Here is a 27,212-nt window from a genome sequence, read left to right as displayed (position 1 = left end):
ACACTAAAGGAAAATACCTTATTCAGAAAATGCATCAAAACAGTTTTTGTAGTCCAGGCCCTGCTTGTTTTAGCTCAACCAGAGTAGAAGCAGAGAGCTACAGTTCTATCTTGTGTCCACTTCCTGTTTTTTCAAATGCTCTCCCCCTAGTGAAAGCAATGGGAAGGAAATGTTTAGAGATGAACTGTGTAGCATACAGACGTATAGTTTATATGGTAAGTTTTATTTTTTGCAAAATTTATTCTAAGTTTGCTATGGTAAAGGGCAAGAAAGGATGCAGAGCATGCAAACTGCTATTCATATGAAATCTTGTTAAACTTGGTATGCATCATTTAAATCACACACACACACACAGTGTGTATATATAGTGTGTGTGTGTGTGTGTGTGTATAATTTATTCCACTTTTGAAAAAGGTAATCTGAGATCCTTAGGAAATTGAAATTTGCATTCATCACCTCATTTTTTTAAACCAACATCACCACCACTTCCTGTGGGATAATAATATATCCAGTGGACAAGAACAGTCCTCCCATATTCACTGTTTTCCAGGTATGCTAGGATCCTTCTTAGCAATTGCTTGCTAAGTCTGGCAAGCAATTCAATGTCTCTGGATGTGCCAAGTAGGAATAGGTAGGTAAAGGTAAAGGTTTCCCTTGACATTAAGTCCAGTCATGTTCGACTCTAGGGGGTGGTGCTCATCTCCGTTTCAAAGCCGAAGAGCCGGCATTTGTCCGTAGACACTTCCGTGGTCATGTGGCCGGCATGACTAAATGGAACGCCATTACCTGCCCGCCAAAGCGGTACCTATTAATCTACTCACATTTGCATGTTTTTGAACTGCTAGGTTGGCAGGAGCTGGGACTAGCAACGGGAGCTCACCCCGTCATGCGTATTCGAACCGCCGACCTTCCAATCGGCAAGCTCAGCAGCTCAGTGGTTTAACCCGCAGCACCAATAGGTACCAGTACAAAATTGTCAAATGTATTCAAATCTCAAGTTCCTGGGAATGAGCACAGCAAAGTGTGATCTGGGTATTGTTCATTTTAAACCTAATTCCTCAGAACACCAGTCAAGAGTTTAGCCAAATGGTAGTGAGTGGAGTATGGAAAAGATCTCCACCCATACATTTAAGCATCAAGAAATTATTGCAGAGGCAGGAAATGCTAACAACCTGTACCTTGTAGATGCAGGGCTGCTCATTGGCTTATTACTCAGTATATATGAAAGTTGCTGATGTGACACAATGTTGGCTGGTTGTTAATTTTGTATGCTGGTGGTGACTGCTTCATGACCTGTCAGAAATAATTACAGCTGTGATATATTTATGTATTAACAATTTTTGTCTTGTTCGATTTACGACATCTGTAGGTCTGTTCACTTAGCCACCAAATTATAAGATGGCGCAGGAGGGCTTAATAAACTAACTTCTGTTGATTGCCAGAAACTCTAAGAACATAGAATTTGGGAATAATGACTTTGAGGGTTTCTAGATGTTTGAGATAATTAACTGCTGCTAAGTATTTTCTGGGAAATGATTCAAATTATTGAAAAATCTCTCAATATAATGCCATTTCAGTGGATAGAAGGTCATCAACCTTAAAAAAAAAAATCTTCTTTACTTTCTGTGTATCAGTTATAGAACAAGAGCTTTCCACAAATAATGTCCTACATGGTGGTGGTGGGGATGATGGTGACATGTATCATGATAATTTGTGTAATTTGCAAAATGATGCCATGAGGCATGGGTCATTTTGATGCCATCATGGCTTGTAAGAGATACCTATGCCTCTAGAAGTTTTAGGCTAAACCTCTTGTAACTTCTAGCCAACACATCTGGAGTACACTAGTTTGGGAAGAAAAATATTTTTGCTTTTGTAGCATGTAAACATTTTACTCTCAAAAGGACTGCTGTTTTCTGTTAAAGAAGATTTTAACACTAATGGGTTGCTAAAGGAACCAAAATCAACAAAATAAAGCCAGTTTTCATAAGAAACAATACAGTAGTGCAATCCAGCATGTGCTTAATCAGAAGTGAAGTCAGCTGAATCATTGAACCCCTTTGCAGGAAAATGTACATAGGCTTGCATCTAAATTTATATTGTAAAACAGAGGCAATGTCAAGGGAGACATCCCCAATATTTTGGTCCCATGAATACATTTGGAATTTTGAGAACATTTTATGGGCACTCTCACCATAAATGACTTATTTAGTTGGTATGGACAGTCTCAAAAAACATATTTACCAGAAGGTCTTCCGGGCTTAGTCCCCGAGGAATCCTTAGGAATAAAGTTTCTTTTAAAATAAGTTAAATGTATTTAAATCACATAGAGCAGAAATCCTGGTGGGCAGCAAGGGAAGATCACCAGGCCCTCTGATACCTTCAAATACCATGTGTGAAGCTCAGTCTTTAGAACTCCATGAGAAGGATTTGATCAACTTGCTTCTGAATTTGAAGTTGTGTAACTTGATCCTTCAGAGCAAGCTGGGGATCTTACTGATACCTATTGATCAGATGGGATTTTTTAAATGCCTCAGCAGGTATTCCTTACATTAAAATTATTTTAACATCAAATTAGTCCATTCTGTAATTACTTTAAGTAAGTTACAATCCAATAGTATGGCATAATCATTCAGCACATTGATGGATTTACCCTGCTATGGATTTATACCAAATTTATAGTGCATTTTTGTATCTCCCTCAATAAATACTTCTTGTCTAAATAGAATGTGCTGACAAGTATTGCATATTCCTTTGTAAAAAGATAAAATAATGAAGTCAGTTATTCTGTTGGTATGTTGAATAATGCTATCAAAAGATCTCAAAATGGTTATCTTAATTCTTACAAAGAAATGACATATGTGATACACAGGAGAGACTCAGAATATATTTCTCTTTGTCAAAAGGAGATGGATCTGCTGTAACATCTTTTTTGATACCTCATTTGAATTCAGTTTTTTTCACAAAAGCATTTTTCCATTTTCCATTTCACATGGCAGTCATACTAGAAATGTGGGTTGGTTTGTTATTTCTACAGAATAATGGTGGAGAATATATTTAATGTGCTTATTAAACTGGAAACAATAGATAATGAGCACATTTTTTCACTATGAAGTTACAGAATTTAGCATAATTCTTATTACCTGAATACTAACATTTTTTTGATATAATTTCCACTAACTGATCTTTTTCAGTCCTTTTGAAATCAGAAATTATTTTGATTTATACTTGCCTCTTCCTACATAACAAAAACACTGTTTTTGCCTAAATTGAACAATATTTAAATATCCTAATCTGTTCAGCTGCTATACAGTACTGATGGTCATTTCTGTTACCAAAAGCTGCTGTCACTATTTTTTATTCATTCTGACTACTGATCGTTACAGGAATTATACTCCACATGAGAACTTTTCTAACCTATTTATTGAGGGGAACAAATTAGTAAAATTGTTCCCTATAAAATTGGCAGAATTAGAGAATTAATTCATATTTGCCTGTTATATTAGTCATACTGCCTGTTCTTCTCCTGGCTTCTATTTTGTCATTTTTTTCATGGCTTCCTTCAACAGTTTTATGTTTGCAAGTAAACATATCTCATTCCTGTTCCTCGGAAAGAGATGTTTTCAATGTAGACATTTTTGTTTGGCCCATTGTTAAGTGAAGTTTTAAATTTGACATCTTCTTAAGAAGAAAAAGAAACATTGTCTCCTGTAGGACTGAGAGTAGTATAAAGACACTTCTATATTTGTCTGCGTTTTTACCGTTATAAAGGGATAAGACTTAGTTTCAGATTTTGATCAGCATGAATATAACCCTAGATTGCAATGACTTGGTTCCCTCAGTGGAATTTTGCTTATAGGACACTCCCAACGACTGAAGGCAATTCTCCTTGGTCTGCCCTTTTCTCTGTAGCTCAGTGTTTCTCGACCTTGGCAACTTTAAGATGCGTGGACTTCAACTCCCAGAATTCCCTAGCCAGCATGCTGACTGGAGAATTCTGGGACTTGGAATCCACGCATCTTGAAGTTGCCAAGATTGAGAAACACTGCTGTAGCTCCTTCTGCATTGGGATCCATGCCACAGATGGAAAGTAATCAACTTGCAGAAGGAAATTCAAATCCACCCTCTTGGCTACCACCTAAAAAAGCGAATCTAATCAAAGAGTGTGTAACGCCTTGATTGTACTGTAAGAACAGTTTTGAAAAAAGAAAGGAAATAGTTTAAAGGAAATAGTTTAAAGCCTGTCAGTCACAACAGTGGGCCTGTTGTGATGTTCTTCTGCTGCAGAGGTGATTTTTTTCCTAACTTCTATATTAGTGGTAGAGAGAAGTTGGGTGACATTTCTTTTCGTACCAGGTTTGTTTCAGGTCCCTTAACTGTTGACTGTAGTCTGCAACCTCTTGATTTCAAGTAATCAGGCCTGCCTATAATGCATACCAATTGTGATTGCTTGAAAGGAATCTTTTTTTAAACACTAAATTGGATGGAACACAACCATTCTTAATGTTTGTTATATGATTTATTTTCTGTTCCCAAGCAAGATTATCAGGAGTTTCAGGTATTTTTCCATTGCCTAGTGTTATAAGTTGGAGGCAAAAGATCTGGTTCTGAGAGTCAAGATTAATTTTGCCACTGAGTCATTCTATGACAACTCAAGTTACTCAGCTTCCCAGTGTTATGGTTTCCCCATATGGAAAACAAACACTCCTGAGACCATATTTTTAAAAGCAGAATGGAGATCTATAGATTTCTTTATGCTTACAATGTATTTTTAGATTAGATAAATACTATAAGATTGACGGAAGTGTATACTAATTTCTATCTCATCTTGAGAAATGATATAAATCATACTTGTAAATATGGGTTGCTTGCATTCAGTAAGCATAATTAAGTTTGTGGCTGCCAAGTTTGTTTCCTCCCAGTCTGGATTTTTGGGTTGCATTTGAAAGGAGAGCTTTATGCTTTTATGTGGTATATTCCATGTTGCCTTTTTCAAACACTAAAATATTATGAGAATTACTGAACAGTATCAAGTGCTTCTTCAATGTCTCAACTTTCTTTCTAAATGAAATGCTGGCAGTCTTCATATCGTCAGTTTTGAATGAGAAATATAACAATACCCTGTTTTCAGGCTTTTGTATTCAAAAATGGAACTATATGCACCTGACATTTCAGGTTGCTGTTTAGGAATAACCTAATTTTGATAGTCACATTGAGACCCAAATGACAGATATTGTATATGATTTTGATGCCCTGCCATATTGTTATATTTCAAATATCATGTTGAATGCAGTTATGGCCTGTATGAGATCAGAACCCATGTGTGCTCAGTGTTCCCAATTGTGTGGAACACCATGACAACATTTTTTCAAAGGAATAACATCTTTATTTCTGGTCTCTCATATTCCACAAGGCCTTGAAGACCTTGGTTGTTCTCCCAGGCTTTGGGTTGAAATGAATGGATCCCTTTGTTGGATGTGTTTTTGTCTATGTTTTTGCAAGTCTTGCTGGGGAATTCTGGGAGTTGAAGTCCACACATCCCTGAAGTTGCCAGGGTTGAGGAACGCTGGTATAGAGAGACTGGTCCAGTCTTGTTTTGTATTGATTTGATTGTTTTTTTATAAGGGGAGCAACCCAGAATCCGTTTGGAGTTGGGTGGCTCCTGAATTGAATTAAATAAATAATATTTTTTCCTCCTTTCATTTTTTTTCAACTGCATAAGGAGTACTAGTATTATTCTGAAAATGGAGAAGCAGAAACAACCTTGTAGCCAGAAAAGCTGAATATTTAAAACTCCCTCAAACTTGTGCGCTGGTTGCAAAGCTTCAGTGTCTAAACTAGTCAGACTGGCTAAACAGGGGTTGATGAAGCTGAGAATCATGGAAATTTGGGAGGCATCAGATCTTGAAACACCAACAACCACTGTTTCTGTCAGATGATTTGAAAGAATACAGCTGCTAGGCTAGGACATTTTCAGGACAAACCTACAAGGAAGCTCTACAGTATTGAAGACTGAGGTCTTATTTTGAGGTAAATTGGGCTGCACGAGAAGGATTACTTTCTAAGAAATTAAAAGTCCAGTTCTGGCAACTAACAAAGCTGGAATGAAAGTTGAGTCTAAGAGTAGTCTTAATTTGATGTAACATTTGCTATTCTTGGCCACGGACTGCAACACAACTTTTAGCCATCTGTATTTTACTATATCTTACTATATTTTATTTTTATTGTATATTTATTATGGTATTTATATTTATATTGAATTTTACATTTTGTTTTTGTAAACCACTCAGAGTCCCTCCTTTGGGGAGAGATGGGTGGTAATAAAATTTGACAAATAAAATAAATGAAGTCACTGATTCATTAACTCAGGCTTAGACAGTAGTTAGGTCTGAAGATACTGGTGATTTGCAGAAGATCAGCAAACATTTTTGACTTCCAGTTGTCTAAACCAGCCTTTCTCAACTTTTTGACCCTGGAGGAACCCTTGAAATGTTTTTCAGGCCTCGGGGAACTCCTGCACATTCAGGCCTGAATACAGGCCAGAAATTACAAAATTATTATATCCGTTTCATGTGTAGGCTTGTATTAACAGTGCCCTTAAACTGAAAATAAAGAATGAAACTTACCTCTTTTATGTGAAGTTGCCCAAATTTGAAATAATTTTTTAAATAAATTGTGATCTCCCAGGGAACCCCCAGTGACCTCTCACAGAACCCTAGGTTTCCACAGAACCCTGGTTGAGAAACCCTGGTCTAAAGTAATAGTGGCAACAGTTACTTCCCCCCCTCAGTTATATTACTGAAATGAAGAAAGCTGAGGTTCCTCAGAATGTTTTTTTTTTTGTGAAAGAATGTGAACTCCGTTCAGTTCCTGAACTGTGTATATATAACGTGATCAAAATTACACTGAAAAAAGAATAACTTAATGTCAGCAACAATTCCTGTTAACACTGAATTGCATCTATTGTTGTGTTATCTGCTTGGAAGACTGTCTTTGAGTATACTTCCTTGCAATTCCATTTAAGGTTTAGGAATAAATCAGCATAGGTGAAAAACAGTTGCAAGCAGCGGTCAGTTTAACTCTAAAGGCATTAGTTTTTAGGAAATCTCCTTGAACATTTTCCTCCCAAGATTGAGCAACAAATGGAGAGGGCACAGTGGTAACACTTAAGTAATTTCTACAAAGTGCTACTGGCTGCATCCCCTGTTTTGCATTGCCCACATGATTACAGTTGCAGGCACGGTTGAATAGATTGTAGCCAAAGCCTGCAGGTGAAACTGTGAGCCGCTTCTTACACTACCTGATTAAAAATAGAGCTCTGTTCTTATTGTAGCTCTTTATTTTTAAAAGGTGAGCAACAAATTGATTAACCAATAGGAAAGATTCTTGCCCTCAAGCACAGTGTTTCTCAATCTTAGCAAATTCTAAGATGTCTGGACTTCAGCTCCCAGAATTGGGGAATTCTGGGAGCTGAAGTCCACACATCTTAGAAGTTGCTAAGATTGAGAAACACTGCTCTACAGCTTCTCCCCTAAAGAATAAAGTTGCTTCTGAAACCAATGCCTTTTATCAGCAAGCGGGTTGGATGTGTTTGTTATGTCTAATAATGAGGCAGCTCCTCACCACTTTGACTATGCTGAAGTGATAGAATAGACAGGTTGCAAGGGGAAGAGGCCACCCTGGGTTGCCCCTCATATAAAACAAAATCCCAGCGACTATATGAAAACAAGTTAAGAAGACAAGTCACTGTTTTAACCCTTTCACTATTCTTCCAACAGCAAGCTTGCAGGTGTTTGTTGTCATTTCTAAAAAGTAAGTTCTTCAAGCGCTCCTGGTGGACATGTCTGTGCAGGGTGGTGGTGGTGGTAACAATTATGAGAGCCTGTGGGAACCAGGGAGAAGAGGAGTTCATTGGGTGTAAGAAGAGGCAGCTCATGGGAGACCTGAAAAGGAAATGTTTCAAAGAGATTCTTCCTTAATTGGGTTGCTACACACCTGCCAGAGAACTTTACAATTTTCAGTAGATTCGTACGGTCTTGCTTTTTGAGTTTGCTAGCAATGTTGGCCATGACAACAAAGCAGAAGTGGTTTGCCATTGTCTTCTTCTGCGGTGCTTTTTTGACTTCCTGGTGTACTGTTGGTTGCCCATCCAAGTGCTAACCGAGTCCTACTTATTTGAGCTTTTTCATTGCCTACTGTGATTGAATAGACTGGGATGCTCTTTTGTTTTCTGTGAATACAGTTTTAAACAGAGCTTATTTAATTGGTGCTTGGGGTTATAATATTTCCAGCAACTGAACTATTTCCCATTTAGTACCAATATACCCCTGTATACATTACAATGCAAACATTTTGATTTTCTAACAACCTTACTGTAATCCAGGGATGAGGTAGGTCTCTTCACTGATAATAGAAAAAAACTTGTAGCAGGCTGTTTATCTAACAGTTTTTATTTTATTTATTTATTTATTATTCAAATTTAATTACTGCCCATCTCCCCCAAAAGAGGGACTCTGGGTGATTTACAATAAAATCCAACTATAATCCTAAACGTTAAAATCTCATAAAACCAAACACATAACAATTATTATAAAATGCAATAAATACATATAAAATCCAAGAGGGTATAAAATTTCAAGCTGGTGGGAGGGCCTCTAGGGTGTGAGCCACCCCCAAGAATGGTTACCCACTGTCCCGCCCCAGGCGAGACAGCAGAACCAAGTCTTCAGGGCCTTCTGGAAGGTCAGGAGTGAAGGGGCCTGCCTCACCTCCGGGGGCAAGATATTCCAAAGGTCGGGGGCCACTGCAGAGAAGGTGCGTTTCCTGGACCCCGCCAGATGAAATTCTCTTATGGATGGGGTCCATAACATGTCCTCTCTGGATGATTGGGTGGGGTGGGCCGATGTAATAGGGATGAGACGGTCCGTCAGGTAACCTGGCCCCATGCCATGTAGGGCTTTAAAGGTGATAACCAACACCTTGAATTGGACCTGGAAGCAAACTGGCACCCAGTGCAGCTCACGCAGCAAGGGTGTTATATGTGCTGACCTAGGGGCACCAAAAATGGCCTACACGGCTGCATTCTGGACCAGCTGAAGCTTCCGAATATTCTTCAAGGGTAGCCCCATGTAGAGTGCATTGCAGTAGTCTATATGGGAGATGACCAGGGCATGAGTGACTGTTCGGAGGGCCTCTCGTTCCAGGAATGGGCGTAACTGGCGCACAACACGAAGCTGCGCAAAGGCCCTCCTGGCCACGACTGCCACCTGCTCTTCGAGCAGGAGTCGTGAGTCCAGGAGAACCCCCAGATTACTCACTGAGTCTGTCTGGGGCAGTGCAACCCCATCCAGAACTAAAGATGACAATTTCCCGGAAGGCGAGGCGCCGTCAATCCACAGCCACTCTGTCTTACCAGGGTTCAGCTGAAGCCTGCTGTTCCCCATCCAGACCCCCACAGCCCCCAGGCAATGAGAAAGGGCAGTCACTGCATCACTTACCTCACCCAGGATGGAGATATACAATTGAGTATCATTGGCATACTGATGATACCTCATCTCGTGGTGACGGATGATCTCACCCAGTGATTTCATGTAGATGTTAAATAAGAGAGGAGAGAGAACCGACCCCTGCGGCACCCCACAATGGAGGGGCCAAGGGTCGGATCTCTCCTCTCCTATCACCACTGATTGGGATCGGCCCTGGAGGAAGGAGGTGAACCAGCGCAGAACTATGCCCCCCACCCCCAACTCCCTGAGCCGTCCTAAAAGGATACCATGGTCGATGGTATCGGAAGCCGCTGAGAGGTCAAGGAGAGCAAGGATGCACTGCCTCCATCCCGCTCCCGCCAGAGATCATCCATAAGTGCAACCAATGCAGTTTCTGTCCCATATCCTGGCCTGAAACCTGACTGAAAGGGGTCCAGATAATCCATTTCATCCAGAATCCTCTGGAGTTGTAACGCCACCACCTTCTCAACCACCTTGCCCAAAAAGGGGAAGTGGGAGATTGGATGAAAATTGTCCAGTACAGTTGGGTCCAGCGATGGCTTCTTGAGGAGGGGGTGCACCAGTGCCACCAGTGCACCAGTTTCCTGCCTCTTTATCTGTCTGTGAACCAACTCTGCCTCTGAATTCCACACGTTAAAAAAAAGATCTGATGGGTATTTGTAGAAAATAAAACAAGCAGCTTCAGATGCGCTCTGGGTCTCCTCCATTGAACGATGCCATCTTGTGGGACAGACGAGCCATGTCTTCTCTGTCGCAGCGCCTGCCCTATGGACAATCTCCCCCTTGAGATCTGGAGGCCACGATCCTCTTGGCCTTCCAGAAGGCTGTGAAGATCTGGTTTCCCCCCCAGGTATTGGGCTGGGATGACTGCTGAGCCCAATATAGGTATAGCTTGTGTTGGTGAGTTTGTTATATGGTCCCTTGGTTATTATACTATAGTATGTTTAATTTTAATTATGGTTTCTGTTTGGCTTATAGAGGTTTTATTATATTTTGTTGATTATTGTTAGCCATCCAGACTTCATATGTTAAGTAGGTGGCCATATAAAATTTATGAATAAATAAATAGACCTCTGTTCTATATTGCCTGATATGAAGTTCATACTCAAGCGTAAAGTATATGAAAACTTGTTAGTCATACTAGTTTAGTACTGGGCTTCAATTAGAGATGTAAAGTTATTGCAGCGCTCAGCTAAGCAAAACCTGGACCTTTCTGTCTAATATTTAACTTCCGTAGATTTCTGCCTTCCACCAGGAACTATGAAAGTGCACTGATCAATTGCTCTCTGTTTCTTGCTGTGCGTTTGTGTCACTGAAAAATAGGATCTCACAGGGCTGCTATTGCTGCTTCTTCTTTTACAGATTTGGATCTTCAATGGCCGGAGAAAGATCGAGGAAGGGGTTGAAATGAATATGAATGCTATCCTAGAAGAGATTCTGATTAAAAGGTCTCAGCAAAAGAAAAGGACATCTCCTTTAAATTACAAAGAGAGGCTTTTTGTGCTTACAAAATCCATGTTAGCATATTATGAAGGTCGTGCAGAGGTAGGAAACTGGATTTCAATTATGTATTTTTGCTGTTGATTTTAAGTGTGTGTGTGTGTGTGTGTTTCATAAATCTTTGAATCACCTCTTACTTAAAAGTAAGAGTAGTTGTGACTGAGTGGGCTTCTGCTGACATTTCATATATACAATTCCTCTTATAATATGATCTACGTTATTGACTGCTTGCATGAACCATGCCATTTACAGTTTCTCAGGAGTTAATTCTTATTCTCTCCAAGTCTAAGGAGCTTTTTACTCTTATACGAAGCTCAGGAGCTGCTGTGGGACAGTTTTGCAAAACCCTGACTTGACGGGAACATCAGAATGGCTGGTCTCAAAAGTAGCGTCATCCCTATTTCTGAGAAAGACCATATAAGCAGAGGGCAACCATAAATAGATTGCAGTGGGAATCCAGACATCCATTAAATGGCAGGAAGCAGATGCAGAAAATTCTAACTTTTTGTTGTCATCTAGTGCACATCTGGATTTTTGTAGGCTAGGTGTGGTAGCCCTACAGAAGCATGAGAACATGCCAAAGCTCTAAGTTCAGTCCAAGAACAGGAGAGTTGAGAAAAACCACAAAACGCCTGCTCCAAAATCCCTACACAGCCTGCCTGAACAATGCTTTTGGTTGGTTGCTGAAGTATCAGTCTGTTCCTTTGTGTCTTATTTAGTACGGCTATGTGTACTTCACAAATGAAATGGATGAAGTGCGTGAGTACAATGCCTCTTTCCAGTTTGTTAAAGGAAACTTGAAAACTAAAGAAAATGACTGGTTAGAGAATGTGCTTCTGTGGGCCACGCATGTTGCTTACTTTGTTTACAGAAAAAAAATATTTTTGTTTAATTGCAGTTGGATCTCTTTTATGGTATGTGTGGTGTGCGTGGAAAGTCTTTGTTTCATTCAGTTGGATTGGTCTATCATTTTGGAAGAAATGTTTATTTTTAGGCGGTTGTTGCTGTGTTAACTTGCTTCATTATGTCTTTTTTTCCCCCCTCCTCATATACAAAATCTTTTTAATTAAAAACAATGCTCTGGATGTTTGGGTGGAAGTGTCAGAGGACAAGAAAACAGCCAGTTGGTTCAGTGCATTATTATAAGAAAAATTAGAACTCGTTGGAGGAAAAAATAATTTTGTTAAATGTTAGGGAGAAGGCCTTTGCCTTAATATTTATGCGTGGAAAAATTGCTGTGTTTGTTCTGGAATTCATCTTGCATGATTGCATTCCAGGATTGTGCTGAAGTGAAGTTGGTGACAAATTAAATTGGTGACAAATTAAAATCTTGTCAAGGTGCACTTGGAGTTAGCATCCTAAGTAGTAACAAGATTGGAATTTGGAGGTCAGGGAGGCATCTAGTATGAACCAGGCCAATAGTCAAGTTCAAAAGGCAAAACAGGGGGGAGGTGTTGAGCAAAAATGCTGACAGCATTTTCTGGCTTAGAGACATTTTGCCCAGCTTAAAAAGTATGTCCTAGGCACTTAAAGCTATGTATAATTTTAAAATATTGGGAGAAGCAAATCAGCATATAACCATAATATAGACCAATCAAAATTTCTCAGAATGATTGATATTGATGTGTTTAGGTACTGATGGTATCAGCAGTGCACTAGCCTTGGTGTATCAACTTCTTCTTCTCTCCCCCACCCCAAAAGCTGATGCTGTGCAAGACCAACAGACATAGACAGAGTGACCCATTGTACTAAGCCTGGGCTGTTCACTCTGAGGCCCACAGGTATAACTGTGTCCACACCTGCCACCTGCTAGGCTCCTGCTGTAAAGGAGATTCCAAGTGCCAGAGTTATTTTTATTTCTAAGAACATCTGTAGGGTCCTATGCTTGGTTTTGAAGTATGTCCATTGGCTAGGAAAATAATATATGTAAGCTAGTGTAGTAGAGAATTTCCTGGGGACTGAAAGGCTTGGAAAGGAATCTTACTAGTTTGAAAAAGGTAAAGTCTCACTTGAACTGAGCTCAACTTTATGTATTTGTCCATGTCGGGATTATTTTGACACCAGTATGCAAGTGGTTTACCATTGTCTTTATCCTTGATTTTTTTAAAAAAAACTTTCTAGTATAGCCTACAGCCTTAGTATTTTCTCATGGTCTCCCTTCCAAATACTAATCATGTACAGTGGCTGTAATGGTTTAAGGCACTAGGCTAGAAATGGAGAGAATTTGAGTTCTAGTCCTGCCTTAGGCACAAACCAACTGGGCTTTGGGCAGGCAACTCTCTCTCAGCCCTAGGAAGATGGCCATGGCAAACCACTTCCAAAAATGTTTCCAAGAAAACTGCACGGACTTGTCCAGGTAGTCACCAAGAGTCAAGAATGACTCAAAGTCATTCCCCACCTCCACCCCAAAATACCAGTGGAACAGCTTTCCTTCTGGAACTGTGGGTGCTTCATCACTGGAGGTTTTCAAACAAAGGATAGACAACCTTTTGCTGGGATGGCCTGAAGGTTCCTGCCCTGGACAGGTGGTTGAACATGAAGACCTCCACAGTCCTTTCCAGCCCTATGATTCTACAACCCTACTTAGCTTTTTCAAGATCAGCCAAGTGCAGTTAGATGCTGCCATCTGCTCTGACAACCTTACTAGCTTGTTCCCTTCTGGCTGACAAAGTCCCCATGGCAGACATTTTGTGTACAGATAAACCTCTCATCAGGACCACTATTTAAATGTGGCATGTGCTATTTAAAGTAATAGGCCTGTGAGTATATGAAATATCATGGGAAGCAGAGACCATATTTAACACCTACAAAGACATCAAAAGAAAGAGCAAGTGGAAAGGATTAGAAAAATCCTTACAATCCTTCATTGTAAGACTTTGGAAGCACTTACATTAGTTGCATGGTTACCAAATAATACTGATCCAAAGCTAGGAAATAATGGAAATAATAACAATAAAGTCTTAGCTATGCATGGCTAAAAAAAGAGAACTTATTTCATTTACAAAGCCTGTTGCTTTTATGAAGGAAGGAAACGTCTATTGGATAGCTATCAGTACAAGTTTCGTGTTGCCTTGGTTTTTCTTTTATAACATTTAGATAATTTGAGAATATAAGAACCCTAGTCTAGCCTAATAACAGTTAGTATGAAGGAATGGGCAATGATGCTCAGAGAGACTTGGTTGTTTATAATATATTTTGAAATAAACTCCATTAATAAAAATCTCCCTTGGACTGAGCTTTGCCAAAATCAGAATCAATCACTTTCTCTTACGTTTAGAAACAGGAGGAAACAAGCAAGGAATCCAGTCTCTGGATAAGTCCCCTATAAAAAAAATCCATTTTATTAAAAGGTGTAAAGGTAAAGGTAAAGGTCTCCCTTGACGTAAAGTCCAGTCGAGTCCGACTCTAGGGGGCGGTGCTCATCTCCGTTTCTAAGCCTTGGAGCCGGCGTTGTCATAGACACTTCCGGGTCATGTGGCCAGCATGACTCACGGAACGCCGTTACCTTTCCGCCGAAGCGGTACCTATTGATCTACTCACATTTGCATGTTTTCGAACTGCTAGGTGAGCAGGAGCTGGGATTAACAATGGGAGCTCACCCCGCTGCGCGGTTTCGAACCGCCGACCTTCCGATCGACAGCTCAGTGGTTTAACCCTCAGCGCCACCGCGTCCCTTATTAAAAGGCGTAGGCCAATGCAAATATGACCAGTGTTGGGTGGTGCAAGATGTGGGCAGAATTACTCTTCAAAATATGCCTCCCCCCACCTTTTTTTTTTTTTTAATTTTCAAGAGTTAGTAATTTCTTTATGGATTTTTAAAAGCAGGGATTAAATCCACATTGGTGTTTAGGCTGATAGATAAGTTTCCTATGAACCAAATAACTTTAGTACATTAAATTAATTGCAGGCTAAAGTGCGATAATTGGCACCCCCATTGGATCAGTGTTTGGGTTATAATAACACACTAAATCACAAAGTCTCTAAAGGGGTGGGTTATTTTATTATATATTAATACATTTTGGCTTCAGCAAAGGATCGTTACCTTGTCGTGGTGCTGGAGCTTGAGCACCTCAATGATGCCATGAGCTAAACCGTGAAGGGCCACCCAAGACAGGAGGTCATGACAGAGAGGTCAGACTAAATGTGATCCCTGGGGAAGGTAATGGCAACCCACCCCAGTATTCTTGCCGTGAAAACTAAATGGATCAGTACAACCAGAGATACGTCGGTATACCATCGGAAGATGAGACCCCTAGGTCGGAAGATGGTCAAAATGCTACTGGGGAGGAACAGAGGATGAGTTCAACTAGCCCCAGAGTTCAACCAGTCCATCCTCCAGGAAATAAAGCCAGACTGCTCACTTGAGGGAATGATATTAAAGGCAAAACTGAAATACTTTGGCCACATAATGAGAAGACAGGACACCCTGGAGAAGATGCTGATGCTAGGAAGAGTGGAGGGCAAAAGGAAGAGGGGCCGACCAAGGGCAAGATGGATGGATGATATTCTAGAGGTGACGGACTCGTCCCTGGGGGTGTTGACGACCGACAGGAAGCTCTGGCATGGGCTGGTCTGTGAAGTCACGAAGAGTCGGAAGCGACTAAATGAATAAACAACAATACATTTTGGAAAAAAAATCTGAAGCAAACAGCTTTAAATTGTAATTGAATAGTAATTTAGACAGTCATGCAAGCACATTAGCTAATGCATTAAGGAACTGGTCATTCATTTATTTTTGAGAATTATTGCTGTAGGTTTGGCATATCACTATTCAGATGTAATGTTATGCAAGATATTTAGAAATAAAACATTTAATATTTACATCCAAATTATTTTTAAAAAAATCTAGGTTCCTTTGGTTTGCTTTTATGGCATATTCAGTAATTTCTCAGGAGCCAATTAGAAGTGGTATCATTAGAACAGGGCCAGTAGTGGACAGTTTAATTGTGTGTTCCTAAACAAGGTTGCTGCCTCCGGCTTTTGACTAGAGATGTGCACAGTATTTGGAAAAGTGTTTCGGTAACACATAAAAGGTATCTTTGGGCCCAGTATTGAAAGCATTGAAGGACTACATTGCCTTGAAGCTCAGCATGAATACTTTGGGGGTCTCCTCATGGTCCAAACATATCTGTATATACTATCAAACAGTGGTTTTGAAGGAATGCTTCCTGATGTGCCCTACTTTTTATATTTCTGTAATTGAAAGGATTCTGATAGGTCCTAAAAGACTAAGATATTTTATTAAGAGCTTTATTGAGCTCCAGTTCAGTTCATCAGATTGAGAATTGAAGGTTGTTCTTGACCATCTTTCTCTACCCTGGTGCTGGGGTGAAAACTTCCAGAATTCCTAGGTAGGATGAGAACTTTATGAATGATCGTATCAGATTGCTACTAATCAGAAGTGAACTGCTCACTTTAATAATAGTTTAAGATGATGTGGAAGAAACAGCAGCCTGTCACTGTAGGAGGGACAATTACTGTCAAGTGTCTTTTCTACAGAAATTATGCTCTGGCTTTGAGAAAGAGGTGGGAGAGGGGAAATTGTTGCTCAGCCCTGGCAAAGTAGAAAATATGAGAAATGTGAGGGTGTGGGTGCTGTGGCTGGGTGGCAGGGGGGTGGTTGTAAATGCAGGCCAGCCCAAATTTTGATCACATGACCTCAGGGGCACTGCAACAGCTAGAACTTCAGGGACCAGTCGTAAGTCCATCTTTTCAGCGCCATTGTGACTTTGAATGGTTGCTAAACGAATGGATGTAACCCAAAAAATACCTGTAGTAGGTGTAAGGAAGACATTTGAGTTCAAACTTACTCATTTTCACCTTCTGAAACCAATACACAAATGAAAATAAATTACCATTCGACATTCTGAATTTTGTAATGCAGTATACCTATTATAATAATGTAGAGGAAGGCTGAGATAATGTTGGCAAAGGAATGCAAGAACTGTTAGCAGACAAAGGGGATGTCTCAGCCCTGGGAAAGGTGGGATCATGAGAGACTCAAAATTATCCTGCCTTGATTCTCTATGGTCTAAGAGGAGGTAGGGGAAACACTGGCAGGCTTTCCAGATTCTGTTATTATGCCCTTCAGCAAAAATTAGTGTTCTAGTAGTCCTTGTGGTATCTGTTTCCAGACCTGGCCTACAGGAAGGGCTGACAAATAAAAATGTATATTAAGGGAAAGATTTTAAACAAATATATTCATGAAAATTATGCACAATGTGATTTTATAACATTTTGGGTAGCATAACAAGAACAATACATATTTTATGTATTTTGCAACGTTTTTCAATAAAAATGCCTCAGTTTTGGTCAGTATAGTATTTTAGCTTTTGTCACCATACTGCGCGTACCTCTTAATAGAGGTACGTGGCAACAATATGCTGGCTTGCAAGATGTAGATGAGATATTCTGGCTTGCGTAGAATAACATAAGCATGTTTGAGGTAAAAGTAGGTTTTGGTTGCGCTCATTGACATAATGGCCAAAATGTAACAAAACAGTTCTTCTATCCTTACTGTTAGCAGTGAATACTGCATATGACACAGGTGTGAGTAAGGTTGATAACCTGGTTTACACTTTCTCTATCTTAATAAAAAACATTATGTGAAAGCCCTGATTGACCAAAGCTATGATATGTGATGGAAGTCAATATCTGAGATCCCATCTGGTGACTACGATGGCTAATGAAAAATTGCAACTTGGAATGTAAGAGAGGTAAATAGTAAAGAGCATAAATTATTGGATGAAATGAAAGAAAGAAAAACACATATTGTGTGTTTTTGAAAAAAGGAGAAATGGGAAGGACATAATAAGATCTGAACTAAGATGGTTTGATCTTGTGGAATGGAGTTGATGAGTATATATAGAAGTGAAGATGTATTATGAATGAAAAGGCAAAAAAATATGTCAGAAAGTATGAATTGATGGTAATTATGGATGCATAAGAAGTAGGACTTCATTGGCTGATGATAGTTCTGTGTTAGGCTGCAAGGAATGGTGATAATGAAAGAACCAGAGATGACTGCTAGAAAAAGTTGTGCAACATTTTAAATGAATGTGATCTGGGAAGAAAATCTTATGTTAGTGGGAATGAGATGAGAAAATGCAGAAAACAGTAATTGGGCCATTTGGAGACCCAAGAATGAATGAGAATGGTGATTTTTTGATAATAGAAAAGGCAAGGTAGTTGAAAGGTCATCTATTTTTGTTTTATTGAAAACCAGGAGTTTTCAAACTTTTTCAGGCTGCAGAACCTTAGTTTTTTAAAAAAATTATCAGAAGCCCTGATCAAGAGGCAAAGCTTTAGTGATATAAAATTGGCTGTGTTCAAGTGAAGTCTTTTTTTTTTTTGGCCCTTAGCCTCTCACAGAGCCCCATCAATTTTTCATCAAGCCATAGGGTTCTGCAGAACACAGTTGGAAAAGAACATGAATTATACAAGGGCTTTTGATTGCTTTTTAAAAAAAATCTGTTTAATTGTGTCCGATTCTCGGAGACTACCTAGACAAGTCCGTGCAGTTTTCTTGGCAAGGTTTTTCAGAAGTGGTTTGCCATTGCCTCTTTCCTACGGCTGAGAGTGAGTGACTGGCTCAAGTCACCCAGCTGGCTTTTTGCCTAAGGTGGGACTAGAACTCAACCGTCTCCCGGTTTCTAGCCTGATGCCTTAACCACTACACCAAACTGGCTCTTTTTGACTGCTTAGACGAGAGCAAATTGTGGATAACCCTTAAAAACATTGGTGTACCAGGCTGTATGAATTGACTACTGAAGAATATCGTGATCTGGAAGCAATGTTTAGGATGGAATATGGAGCAACTAAATGTTTAATATTTGGGAAAGGAGTGCCAAGGTCATACCCTGTTGCCTTGTTAATTGAATTTACTTGTTGAAAATAGCATGAGAAATGCTGAACTAGGAGAAATTGGAACTAAAACTCATGAGAGAGAAATCCACAGCTTCAATTATGTTGATGATAACTGCTTTGATGGCTGGAAGTGAGGAGTCTTAAGGAATGTCATTTGAAGGTGAAAGAGGAAAGAGCAAAAGCTGGTCTGCTGCCCTGTATTTTTAAAAAAGAAAATCCTAAGATCATGTCATGAGTACTGGAAGGGGCCTCTATCCAGGGGGGAAAATGCATGCGTAGTACTGAGGAATTAAGCAGCCATTCAAAGTGACACAGATCAGACCCACCTTAACTTTTGGGGTTTATCTGTCTGGGTTTTTCCCACGCTTCTTCAGTTTGTTAGGATTCTGTTTTATGTAGCAGTAATAAACACTAGAGACCTACTCCTCGTCTCAGCGTGATTTCTGACTGTTAGGACAGATCATGTCAAAAGGCAATGCCACCCCAATGCAAACAGGTGGAGAAGAAGCTGTAATTATAATGGACTTTATCTTCTTAGGCTCAAAGATTCACAAGGGTGGTGAATAAAAGGGAAGACTGAGAAAGTTGTGGTGGATGGAATTGTTGGAGATTTTCAAAGAGAGAGAGGGGAGAGGTTTAAAGAGCAACAGTTGATGTATGAATTGGCATACAGACATGGTTGAAGAAAGGGTGGTTTGAAAGGACAGAAATATATGGGGAGGAACGGTGTTAACATAAATTAGAATTAGCTGTATTTGCTTTTGGTTTCTCTGATTTCATGCCTTTACTGTGTTTTGCTGAGCATTTCTTTACCTGTTCTGGGTTACTTCTAATACTGTTTATCTCACATGGAATAACATCACTGGTCTGTCTGTCTGTCTGTGTGTATATATGTTTTTCAGTATAATGCTCTGGAGTTCATTGGGAAGAAAGAAAGTCAGTTTCCCTGATTCAATGCAATATCCAGTTGCAGGAGCATATATTAGACGCTTCATAGGGTATAGTGCAGCTCAGCTACACATGCAATAAACCAGATCTGTGTCTATGTGAACAGAAAGTGGGACCTATCAAAAACAACAATTCCTCAAAGCCTGCAGAAACTTCTCAGCAGACAAATGTACATAGAATGATTTATATAAAAGTATGGAAGCTCAGTATCACTAATCACAGAACTGTGCTAATTAAGTGGAAAAGCCTTTACTGTCCATATATATATATGTTTGTATGAAAGAAAGGACAGGTCATAATCGCATGGGTGTTCCCATAGTCTTTACAACTGGGGTGTTTCATAAGAAAGAAATTGAATAGCCCCGATTATAATTAAAATCTAGGATTAAAAGAATCTGAAACCAATGTTAAAATGCAAAGTTGTTTCTTTGGTATTCTCTAATAAAGTCTGACAGTTTTATTATGTGCACAATAAAAAGGTTTGTTATCCCTTTAATTTCAGGAACTGCAGACTGTTTTTCATGCATATTTTTAACCTTATCTAGATGAATAACATCCTGGCATTCTTCCTGATGCTGGGCAGTAAAGCATGAACATGCAATACACACTTTTTGCTTTTCTGTCTGTGATATTACTAAGTGGTATGTTCCCCTTTGTTCATCAGATCATTTTATGGATTGGTTACTGGTTAAAGAACTGAAAGCAGAGTGCAAGAGTCTAAGAATATGTCTTATACTGGAGGGATGTAAATATTACGGTCATAAGAAAAATGGTAGCAGGATCAATGCTTTTTAAGTGCAACCAGAAATAATCTAGAAGGACGAGGTAGCCAAGTTTGGAGATGACACCAAATATTTCAAGGTAGCCAGTACAAAAACAGATTATGAAAAATTCCCAAAGGATCTCCTCCAATGAAGAAGACATGTCTTTAAAAAGCAGATATGATTTAGGGTCAGAACTGTAAATATTGGAGCAAAGAAATAATTTCACAAATATGCTGTTGAGGTCTCAACTAGAAGCAGGTGGCCCTTGAGGAAATTGGGGGCATGGTGGATAGCTAAATGAAATTGTTGGCCCAGGAGGTGGCTGCTGTTGGGGATCGTAAGGAAAGGAATTGAAATAAAATTCTCAGAATCTTATTACTGTTATACAAATCTGTGGTGAAGTCATACTCAGAACATGGTGTACATATATAGTGAAGACGTCTCAAAAAGTATATTGTGCACTAGGAACAAGGACAGAAAGAGGCAAAAAAGAGGGTTTTCCACCTAGGATTAATTACTGTGCATCTGGGAACATTGCATCTGATAATCCCTTCCTACATATATTGCATCCCTCAAAAATTTCCCTGCCACACCCAGACATGTTATGGCAAGTAAGCTTACTAATAAAGTCCATTGGTGCCAGTAGTAGGTATTTTTTTCCCCGCAAAACTTTTCAAATTGCCATGTTGACCAAGGGATACATGCTTTCAGGCAAGAGAAGGAAGGAGTTTTGTAGTGTCCTGTGTCTGAAAATTAGCCATTACACAATAACTAAGCTTAACATGAGCTCTTTGATGTTACAAGGCTTTTAGATACTTTTAATTGCCTTGATAAACATTTAGGGATAGAGAGGGTCATTTTCTCTCCCTGGAAATTGAGCCACTTGAAAATTCCATTGGATATGAATAAAAGTACAGCCTCCTTCAAAGAAATAATTGTCACTCTTTTTTAAAAAAATGAACATTTCCATATGAGAGTTGTGCAACAGAGAAGAGTACTTTTATACAGTAGGAAAATTTAAATCTCTGCGTCTCTAGGACCATTTTCAAGAAAGACCCTGTGTTTCTCCAGCTTCACTTGAACAATTGTGCCCTCTTCTGGCATGCTCTACATGCAGGATTGCATTTTGCCATATCTTCTAGCTCTGCAAATGGTTTGAAATTCCTCGTTTTTAAAAATGATTCCATCTTTGCCCTATTGCAGAAAAAGTACAGAAAAGGATCAGTTGACATTTCCAAAATCAAATGTGTTGAGACAGTGAAGCATGATGATACTGTTATACCCTGTCAAAATAAATATCCATTTCAGGTAAGCCATGAAGTCTGATTTGCTGGATTTCAACCAATATGTAAATGTTTGCCCAGGAGACGTTCTGGACCTGCCACCCTTAACCTGATACATCCCAGAGAGTTTTGGATCACAGCTAAATTTTCAGCCATTAGCCAAGCTAGACTACTTTGAAGAACAGCAAACAAATGTATTTCTTTTCAGTGAGCACACAAATGGTTTTATTTGGAAAATCTCTAAACCAGACATAGCTGTTATGACCTGTGGGCAGATCTGATTACTTTCTTATGCCTTTCTTCTCTCCTATTTCCAAGCAAATCTTTTCCCCTCCCCCCTTTTATTGTTATTGATTGGCATGAACTAAAACTGCATGAAGAGTTCCAAATGTTCTCCAAATGCTTCTGGGACGTGTCAGGACGTTCTCCTTCCAGTTACAACTTTCAATAACACTTTCTTGCTTTGACTCTAGGTTGGGGGCTCTAAGAAGTAGTGTACATCTAGATTAAAGCAAAACCTACTTTGAGTTGAGTTTGACCATGATAACAGGCTAGAGGTGGTTTTCATTCCCTTCTTTAGAGAGGTTTTTCCACTTCTCAGTCTAGCCTACAGTCTTGGTAGCCCCATATAGTTTCGCATCCAATTCCTAAACAGGCTGGATCTTGCATTGCTTCTAAACCCAGTCTAAGTGAGCCGGGTGTTATAATTTGCTGAGCCAAGCTGTGTGTGTGTGTATGTGTGTGTACACACACACACACAAGTGGGAGTGCACAAATCTGATAAAGACAAGAAGAAGATACCTGTGCCTTCAAGTCAGTCTTGACTCCTGGCAAGCACCTGGACAAGTCATGGCCATTTTCCTAGGGCTGAGAGAGAATGACGGGCACAAAGCCCCAAGTCACCTAGCTGGTTTGGTGCCCATGGTTTGTGATTTTTCCTGCATTCTAAACATTGAAGGTAGATGTTGGTTTTATTTAAAATTTTATGTATTCCTTAGCCTTCTATTCTCTATCCTTCAACATATATTCACAAAGTAGCTCTCAAAAAGATACACAGAGATAAAAAAAATATTTATTTAGCTATGTATTTGTACATTTGTTGTAAAACCTATCTTTCTGCCCTACAAACACTCAAGAAAGCTAACATTAAAAAAGTGCTAATATAATAAGTTACACCAGATGTTAAAAGGCTCAGAAAAATAAAATATCCTAGACCCATGAAAGACAACTGATATGTTAATATATTGAAAAAACTCCAGAAGCAATCACCATGCATCTCTCCTTGGTTATGGGGAAGATATCCAGAATAGGGCAGCTGAAGATTATCTTGATAATGGACAGTTTCATGTAAAAATGAAAGTTCAGATACCTTTGAAGGAAACTATAAACATTTCAGATTTGGATCTGAAGTGGTGTCTGAACCAATGAGCTACTCTTAAGCCATGGTCAGATGTGTCACCAACAACTGGTTTCGGTGAATAGGCTACAATGGACCTTTTAGATTAACTAATTGTTCTGGGCAGTTTTCACAGTCACCTCCCCTAGAGCCCTTTTCAGGAGTCCATTGTTATTCGTCTTCCCTAAATGTGCTGCCTCTACAACTCCCATGTGGGCTTGGAATTCTGGGAGTTGCATTCCTCTCATGTCTGGTGGTATCAAGTTGGGAAGGTGGAAGCAGCCTTTAGTTTGGGCTTTCCTGAACATGTGAAACTATCCCCAAGCTATCTCTGTTGAGGAAGAACGGCAGGAACTGGTGAAATATACTCTGTGCTGCCTTTTAAGCCTTGGCTTCCACTGACAAAGCTTCATCTAGGAGCATTGTTCCTCATGGGATTGATTTTTAGAAAAAGGATGTCATGAGTATGGATGGTGAGCAGGAGGGGGCCACTATCCAGGGGCAAAAACGCATGTGTAGTTTAGAGACTTTGAGTTCAAAGAGACACAGAACAGACCCGCCTTGACTTTTGGGGGTTTATCTGTCTGGGTTTTCCCACGCTTCTTCAGTTGGGCAGGATTTTCTGTCTACTATAGCAATAATAAAGCACTAGAGACTTCCTCCTCGTCTCGGTGTGGTTCTTGCTTAGTCAGGACAAAGGGCATTATTAACTATGAAAAGCTGAATATAGCAGGCAGACCAACCACTCACTGAGAGAAGCGTCCTTCTTCCTAAACTGCATTTCATTTGTATCAGCCCTCATTCAGTCCGTTGCTTATATCATGTACTAATTTAGCAATTATTGAGGAATAATTAATTATAATAATTGAGGAACAATTAGTTATAATAGCTGCAGAGGCAATACCTATGTGGTAGTAATAGATATTTTGTTTTTCTTTCTTCCAGGTTGTGTACGATAATAGCACGCTTTATATTTTTGCTCCCACTGCCTCTAGCAGGGATCAGTGGGTAAGAAATTTGAAAGAAGGTAATTGCAGCTCTTGAAAATATACATCTCTAAGTGAAGAGTATGAAGGGAACTGAATGGACAAAGAATTTTCCTATGTTTGCCTATTTATTTATTAGTTTAGGGTTTTTAAGCAGAAAGCAAGTTGTTGCCATCTTTACTCTTCATTTTTGTCTATCATTGCCTTTTTTCCCCTGGTTTTTGACATTTTTATTTGCAATTGCCCAGAGTTGTTGGGAGTCAGGCAGCATAAAAATATTATTATGGTTGGTCACACAGTCAGCCAGATGTTTAGACTGGATTTGGCATTTTTGTCCACCTCTTCAGTCCTTCCCAAAGACCTGGGAGAGGCAGATGATGATGGTGATGATTTTTTTATAGCTTTGGATGCAAAAGTTATGCTTTGGAAGGAGAAACAAGAAAAGGATCACTAGAAGGGATTCAAAAAAATTTTTTTGTCACAAGTTCTGCTGTGGGAAAAGTGGTGGGTATTTCTCTGGTCATAGTAGCAATGAATGCTGCCTGGAATATAGATTGTCATTGTTCCCCTGAAAAAATCTGTAAGGTAATGCTGGGGAATATATTTACTTTATAACTATGGTCCTTCCTTCCTCTTTTGAAAACATTTTTTAAAGCCCCCCAAATATATCTGGCCATATAGTTATTCCAGAAGGTAGTTCTTTTCAAAGAGCCCAGCATGACTCCAAGCACCCTGGACTTTTCAATATTAAGTAGAAATAGAAAAGACTTCTTGGCTGCCTGGTCTCTCTTAGAATATAAGTGCAAGCCTGCACTGTATCTGATACGTAATTTTTTCTATGATTTCTTCAGCTAAAAAATAGATACAAATATGGTTGGATTGGAAAGGAGAGTTCCTTTAAATCAGTGTTTCTCAACCTTGGCACTTTAAGATGTGTGGACTCCACTTGGTTGAGTTGAAGTCCACACATCTTAAAGTTGTCGAGGTTGAGAAACACTGATTTAAATGGTCAGTTTAGTCAAAGTGATTTCCTCTTCTCTCAAAACCCCAGGCATAAATCTAAATACTGTGCCAGCAGTCACTGTTCTCTATACACCCACTTTCTGGTTATTGTTAATGTATTAATGTATTAATTGCTGAAGAGAACAAACTGTTTAACTGTTTCATGTCTGCTGACCTCCTTTTTGTTTTCCATGTAGCGACCTCTGTACTAAAGTTTGTAGGTTTGTTTGTTTGTTTGTTTGTTTTTTAAATTTGAGGGAATGGGATTTGCAGAGGGAGAACTGCAAGGTCCATGAAGCATCTACCAGAATCTTCTTAGCAAGTGCTCTTACATGATAAGTTATACAGCAGGTATATAAACGCTAAGGGATCCATGCAATGTATTCACCTCTGAGGGATAAATAATCTATTATGGGGTTATAAATGTGTTACTGAATTTCCAGAATTTAGTAGGAGATAGGATAGTTACATGAGGATCAAATCAGTGCATATACTTGGTGGGGGCTGCTTTAAATTAGGAATGGGATTGTGATACATCCCAACATGGAGTATCTCTTTTGAATCACCGAAGTAGCAAAATAAATTAAAAGCATTACAAGTAAACAGTAGTAAAATAAAATAAATAATCCATTGATTGATTAAGTAAAATAAAATAAAAATAAAATAAATAAGTAGCAAAATAAAAGTATTACAATCAAACCATGCTTAGCGCAAAGTTCAAAACTTTTCAACTATATCTAAATGAAATGATTAACTATGGTTAATTTGTGAATAACGTCTGTTGACACCGTAAGTTTCTTGGTTCTTAATGTTAAGAAGTAAATAATCTCAATGTATTGCAGTCATTATTGATAATATTTTGGGTTGTTGCAAGCGGAGCCATTGCATAAGCTTCCTCCGGTCAAATATTTACCGCATTAAAACATGCAATTAAATGGGTCATAATAATTTGAAATGTTGGCTACTTTCAACTGTTTCTTTTTTGTTTTTTAGAAATAAAGAATAATAATAATATAATTGTTAAGTATCATCCTAAATTCTGGACAGATGGAATCTATCAGTGTTGCCGGCAAACTGAAAAACTAGCACCTGGCTGTGAAAAGTATAATCTCTTTGAAAATGGTAAATTCCCTGTTATCTTACAGCCTGTCTATATTTTCACAAATGTTTCACCCATTTTTATCTGTTCACACTTTATTAATGAGTATTGCTGCTGCTACGCGATTGATCAGGTAGCTTCATTCGTGTGCCGCACAGTGCCACTGTCAGATTAACTTAATGTTTAACCCTTGTGGTGACTTAGCAGTTTTCGAAAAAATTATATATTTGGTTAATCAGAAAATGTCACATTATCTTATCCTTCAGAAAAAATTCTTGGTCAACGTTTAAAGCTTAGAGTTTTTGTAAAAGACTTACAAAATCAGGTGAATTCGGGGTATTGTGATTACAGTTTGTTCTTTTTATGTATTTTCTTGTGTGGCTTTTTCTTTCCTTTTGTTTTTGTGTAGGGTAAATTGTTCATTTTTATTTTATTTGACATTATTTGATGTTTGAAAATGGATTAATAAAAACTATCTGGTAAAAAAAAAGTGGAAAATTTGCGCACTGTGTAGCTCAAGATCTGCTCAGCCAGCGTTAGTGTTAGCTAGTCACGTCAGATTTATGTCTTTAAGCTTTCTTTCTTCACGTACGTGCATATATTTATACTTCAGTACCACAACAGAATGATGATTGAACAAATATTGATAATAAAGAATAACACCAAAATAAACAAACTATTCATATGGCATCATATTGCTTTGGGGAGTTCATTCAATTTCCTTATTTCCTATCCTGAAATATTTTCCAGGGCATTAGTTTTAGGATAATAGTAAAACCTATAATATAGCCATTATTGTAATACTAACAGAAACATAGGAGTTACTAGCAAAAAATAAAAACAGTGAATGGCATTTTCTAAT

The 27,212-nt window shown here is 38.9% G+C and overlaps 1 protein-coding gene across 1 annotated transcript in view; it reads left to right on the top strand.

The window, feature by feature from the left end:
- TEC (tec protein tyrosine kinase) overlaps positions 1 to 27,212 on the top strand; it is a 76,996-nt gene that overhangs the window by 28,410 nt on the left and 21,374 nt on the right. The window contains exons 2-5 of the mRNA XM_063309989.1: positions 10,869 to 11,051; positions 21,788 to 21,892; positions 24,209 to 24,290; positions 26,245 to 26,373. Of these exons, the coding sequence (XP_063166059.1) occupies positions 10,914 to 11,051; positions 21,788 to 21,892; positions 24,209 to 24,290; positions 26,245 to 26,373 (454 nt within the window). The 5' untranslated portion in view covers positions 10,869 to 10,913. The remainder of the gene's footprint in view (positions 1 to 10,868; positions 11,052 to 21,787; positions 21,893 to 24,208; positions 24,291 to 26,244; positions 26,374 to 27,212) is intronic.

Source organism: Candoia aspera, chromosome 8, assembly GCF_035149785.1.
Source record: "Candoia aspera isolate rCanAsp1 chromosome 8, rCanAsp1.hap2, whole genome shotgun sequence".
Taxonomy (NCBI): Eukaryota; Metazoa; Chordata; class Lepidosauria; order Squamata; family Boidae; genus Candoia; species Candoia aspera.
The sequence above is the reverse complement of the archived record's forward strand: the minus strand, read 5'-3'. Positions and strand labels throughout refer to the sequence as shown.